The sequence below is a fragment of the Triticum urartu genome, unplaced genomic scaffold (assembly GCF_003073215.2).
Source record: "Triticum urartu cultivar G1812 unplaced genomic scaffold, Tu2.1 TuUngrouped_contig_4375, whole genome shotgun sequence".
NCBI lineage: Eukaryota > Viridiplantae > Streptophyta > Magnoliopsida > Poales > Poaceae > Triticum > Triticum urartu.
The window spans coordinates 1-5,473 of NW_024114958.1; the positions used below are offsets into that span (position 1 = coordinate 1).

Genomic DNA, 5,473 nt, shown 5'->3' on the forward strand with positions numbered 1-5,473 from the left:
TCGTAAGTGACTGATCGCCTTCTCGTGCCTCGAAAACAGCATTTTCCAGCACTCAAAGTCGACCAGCTGTTGTTCATTTCACAATGTTAGACAGTGTATTCATCTGAAAGATAAGCTCCAAAGAGATGGTACTAGTCTACAGGTAAAAGCAAAGCATGCAGTACCTTGGGAGTAAAATCTTCGGTAACGTAAACTGAATTGGAGTTCAGCTCTGATATAGCAAACGGAGGCTGCGACTCGGTGTGCAGATACCTTAAACCTTGGGCGATGCCGATGGCTATTTTCATTCGTCTGAGCCAAGAGAATTGGGCCGCTTCCCCATCTGAAGGAAGAAAAACAAATGAGGTCAAATCTACAACACCACAGAAAATGCAAATATTAGTCTAGCATAACGAAATTGAAGAGATAGACTTACAGTGTAGGTGCTCGTACAGCGTCCCATTTGATGCATACTCAAAGACTAACATCCTGGAGAAAGGGTCACTCTCTCTGCAATAGCCCAGAAACTTTGCTATGTTCTCATGATTCAGCCTTGCCAGATCAATAACCTACAATGTTCATCCCATTTTATCTATTTATTTATTTGAGTTTAAAAAAAGGTGTTTCTGAATCGCAATTTTAGACAAATTCACTACCTTGTTTTGGTAAAAGAGTTCATGCTGACTAGTCCAATGACCTTCAAAGGCGCATAATGATATGACAGAAACTTCAGGCCCATCCTTCATTGTTCCTTTGTAGACTACAGTCTCCGGAGTTGAGCCAATAATGTTGCTAAAATCCTCACATGCTACTTCAAGTTCCTGGCGACTCAGCTTTGGCAAACTTTTCAGCATATCAGAATCTGAAAGAAGCATGAACACATTGGCAACAATATATCTTAGACAAAATAATCAATTTATAAGATAAAGTTAATACCAACCAATGAGTACTGTTATCTCGTCGCTCCAACTTTTTGATCTACTCCATGATGATATTCTTATAGAAGGCTTTAGATTGCAGCTTCTGGAGGCAGTAATTGCAGCAGTGATCACGAAAACAAGCAGGAGAGCACCGGTTGCAATTTCCAAAACAATAAGCCAAGTCGGTTGCTGCACTTTATTATGCTTATGCTCAGAAGCAGGGCGTTTGAATCCCTTTAAATTAGCAGCTGTAGACGCGCCTAAAACAAGAGTAGATTTCAGTCGATGGAAGTTGAAGTTCACCTCAGGCCACTACTAAGTGCTAGTTATACATTAAATAGCTATAACCCATATTGGTGGTGCACGAGTTTCAACATAAGGTTTTGCCTGAGTATCAAAACTACCCTTGAAGAAATGAATATGCCTCATGAGCAGTGATGGTAAATCCTACAGAAAATTTTTATAAGGGCAGCATGTATATTATTATAAAGCATGATGTTCAGTACTTGTCGGATTAACTGAGTTGAATTCCAATGTCCATGCAAAAAATTCAAGAAATATGTCATCATTTCTAGTTAACACTGCAATAGTTGTGTAGCTTGTAGAGGCTGGGTCACATACTTGCACAAATTTGATGAGCACGTTGTCGGATAGAGTAGTCATCCTGGAGGCAGTTCCCCTGAAAACTAGACCTGCAAACTAGCCATGTAAATGGATGGACTTCTAACTGATATTAACAGTGGGAGGTGCCTTTTGTAATAATACCTTGGAAGATACTTCAAACAAATTGGGATTTTTCCAACAAGGAAGTTGAAGGAGAAATCTGCAACGCTTAATCGAGGAGACGGGCATAGTCCACTGTGAGGTGTGGACCTGACGAAGCAAACATACAGTATTCAGATATAGTAATAATTTACTGGAACATGGTCACATACTCACATATTGGTTTTGTTAAGTGTATTTAATGAACATGTTATCAACAGAAAATGGTAACAAAAGCTCATGGAAAAATTTAGCAAGTATTACCACTGATATTCGTCCTTTTGGTCCTATTCTAGCTAATCATTACTCTGAAGTTCAGTTCAGTCTATTCTTTTTGATGAATCGTGAATCTATTGATGTCACAAATTAATTTGATGATCCTTACATCATATCCAATTTTCCATCAGTACTGAGTTTACATAATTCAAATTTCTGTAATATATTTAGCGCCATACAGAAAAAAAAAAGGAGTTAGGATAAGTCACCGACCCGGTATCTGCCATAGGAGAAAAACCACTAGCATTGCCACCTGGAATTGACCCTTTCAGCCTGTTCCTGTCCAACCTAAGCTGAACAAGATTTGGTAGCTTGCCCAGCTGCGGTGGTATGTTCCCGGTTAGCCCGTTGGAATGTAAGTTTCTACAAGAGATGAATGAAACATGCCTTAGTTTGAGTAGCAAAGAAGCAGCCAAACTTAAAAATTCCAAATGTAGAAGCAAAGCAATCGGTATCTTACATTACGCTCACGCTGTTCAGTCCACTCAGCTCAGGAGGTATAGGGCCAGCAAGCCGGTTAGCGCCCAAATCCAAGACCCTGAGGTTCCTCAGCGATCCTAGCTGCTTCGGGATAGTGCCGAAAAGCAGGTTGTGATCCAAATACCTGCCCAAAACAGAGACACTTCAGCGAAACCAGGTCCTTGAGAGAACAGTTGAAGGCACAATGAAGACTGAAGCAGCACATACAGCTCTTGCAAGAAGATGAGCTGCCCGAGCTCCGGCGCGATGAACCCCTTGAGCGACGCGTTCGACAGCCTCCTGCAAAGCACAAAGCCAAATTCATCATCCAATGGTCGTAATCAGCGGTCTCATCCCGGCGTGATTTCGACTGATTAGATTATGCAAGTACAAATTTCGGTTGGCCTTTCCCTGTTGCCCAAACCTACTGCTGAATGAATGACTGACTGACTGCTGATCTAACTGGCACATCAGTCCACTCTCACAAGCCATCTGCACATTTCCCACATGACCGAGCATCTATCCGCATCACAGCTGACCGAATCCACTTTGTTCCGTTCTGGGGAGGAGATTAAAGTACAAATCGTAGTCACCGAACCCTCTTTTAGGCTTTTACCCCCAACCTAAGCGCGTTGAGCTGGTGTGACAGGTAGGTGGTGGCAGTGATGAGCAGAGCAGAGCTTGAGTGAGATCTGGAAGAGTTGGCTGCTTACAGGGAGACGACGGAGCCGTGCGGCGAGGAGCAGACGACGCCGCGCCAGTCGCAGGTGTCCCCGTCGGCGTCCGTCCAGTCGGCCAGCGCCGAGTGCGGGTCCTCGATCACCGCCCGCTTGAAGGCCAGCAGCGCCAACGCTGCCGCAAACAAATCCAGCCAAACATGTCATGTCAGAGACAGAGAAAAAACGGCAAATTTGCACGAATTCGAAGCTCGTCGGTCGGAAAAAATGCTGGTGAGGAAAAACAATCGAATTTTGGGCAGTAATTTCGCGGAAAGAAGAGGAATCGGGACAGAAGATACGAGGGCCAAATTTAGGACGGCGGTTTGAAACGGGGGGTGGGGGGATGGAAAGGAGCGGAGGCGTGATCCCGGACAAGGGAAGCGACAGGCGGCGCGAATTTGTCACAAAGGAACAGCATTTAAGCAAGGCGAGGTAAAAAAAAAAGCTGGGCACGCCGGCGCTCACCGTCGCCGCCGATGGGAGGGGGCAGGGCCGATGCCGCGGAGCAGGGGGGGAGCAGCGCCGCCACCCCGCAGTGCAGGGCGAGGAGCAGGACGCCGGCCCAATGCCGCCCCATGTTCCAAGCTACTCCGCTCGAGCAGCAGGGAAGGGATCAGCGCGCCATGCTCCGGCCGCTTCCGCCGCTGTTGCTGCTGCTGCCGGGTGAGCAGCGCGGCGTCGGCGTGGGGCCGGGGGCGGTGGGGGGTGGTTGGGCGCGGCGGTGGGGAGTGGAGCAGTTGAGTAAAGAGCGGTGTAGTGTGGGGGGACGAGGAGAGGATCCAGAGGGAGGGAGGGAGTGAGAATGTTGTGGCGATCCAGCGAGAGGGGAGGGAGGAGCAGGAGGAGGAAATAAATGGCGATGGCAGAAGAGGGGAGGAGCGGGGGAAGGGTGGCGGATTAGTTATTGCGCCCACTAACTCTGCTGTTATTTTTTGTACTAATGTACTGTACTAATTAGTAAAAGAAAAATTAGTGACAAGTGGATTAGGGAGGAGGAGTATCTTAGGAGTAATTTGTTAAGACTGCTTGCCGTGTGTGCTACTGCCTGCCTACTGGTCTTGTTGGCACTCACCAGTTTAAACTTGTTGACACTAGTTTAAATGTGTGTGCAGACTCCTGTCCCCTTGAATCTTCTTCTTCACACATAGAGGGGTAAGGTATGGTTATGATTCCACTGTTCCTTCTGTTCCATGTGGTGTGGTCCTCCAGTTCCATTTCTTTTTGCATTTTGTAGTTTGAGAGAGATCAAACACTAGGGAACTACGGTGACTTTGTGGATCTCAAGATCAAATGGGTCAGTCTTTTAAAGGTGCTCATGGTAATTAGGTGTGTGTGCCTGCCTTTATATGTATGAGATGTGAGATGTAAAAGCATCTCTAGCCGATCCCCTAAAAATAGTGGATATACCGCGGAGTAAAGCTTAGTTGGCTGCTTTTAATTCACTGTTTTTTGGATGCCACAGGAGGAAGATCGTGCCGCTCTCAAGGATGCGCCGCGGCAGCGGCGTGAGGAATATGTGCCTGCACAGTGCTCACCGGATCTGCCCATGGCGGCACGGGTGATGGTGCAGGAGGGAGGGTTGCTGGCTAGATGGAGGACGATGGGGGATTTGTGTGTGACGCGACCGGTTAGGTCCCGGTTAGAAGAGTAAAATCGGATTTTTACTCCTCTAACCGGTTTTAGGCGATCGACTAGAGATGCTTTAAGGACATCTCCAATGCCACATCTGCGGACATTGATGAAGGAGCCGACCATCCAACCGTAGGCACATACATTTCAAAGTGAATTTTAACAAAGGAGATAAAGTTTGTGCAATCAGATGATTTTTTTATAAACCAAAGCACAATCAGTATGTGCCTAAAACCGCAATGACGAAGAAGAAGAAGAAGAAGAAACAACAATAACAGCAACAACAATTGTTTTAGTAATCATTTTATCTTTTATCCATCTGAAATCAAAGGCGCCGCTGGATTGGTAGAAAAGAAAAAGATGAGGAAAAGAAATGAAGTACGGTTCAGAAGGAGGCAGCTCCGGCCTTGGTGACGAGCAGTACACGCCGAGTGATGTTTCTGGTGTATAATCCGAATTCGGATTGGTATAGATAAACTCCAAAATTTGGACTTGGGAGGTGTGGAGTTGGCTTGACATGTACGTACGTCAGTCAGCGGTGCGGTCAGCCCTAGAGCGGAAGCAGACAGCGGAGCGGTCTCGTACGTCGCACGTACGTACAGCAGTAGAGCGGCAGTATTTTTGTACGGGGGCTCACAGATTAAGTTAATGGGGTCCAGGTTGTATCGGAACGAGATCCTCTAACATCATGAAGGGATGTTAGGGAAGCTACAGTACTCTGACATCCCT

General features: G+C 46.4%; 1 protein-coding gene across 1 annotated transcript; it reads right to left on the reverse strand.

Moving 5' to 3' along the window:
- Positions 1–6: 6 nt before the first annotated feature.
- On the reverse strand, positions 7–3,965 carry LOC125527727 (probable LRR receptor-like serine/threonine-protein kinase At1g63430; the record flags this gene model as incomplete). Its single annotated transcript, XM_048692244.1, has 12 exons — positions 3,581–3,965; positions 3,110–3,248; positions 2,625–2,696; positions 2,398–2,541; positions 2,151–2,300; positions 1,665–1,772; positions 1,521–1,591; positions 920–1,159; positions 636–841; positions 416–548; positions 165–322; positions 7–66 (listed from the first exon to the last, which is right to left on the reverse strand). Coding segments are annotated over exons 1-12 (1,593 nt in total), but the record flags the coding sequence as incomplete, so codon positions are not given.
- Positions 3,966–5,473: the final 1,508 nt, after the last annotated feature.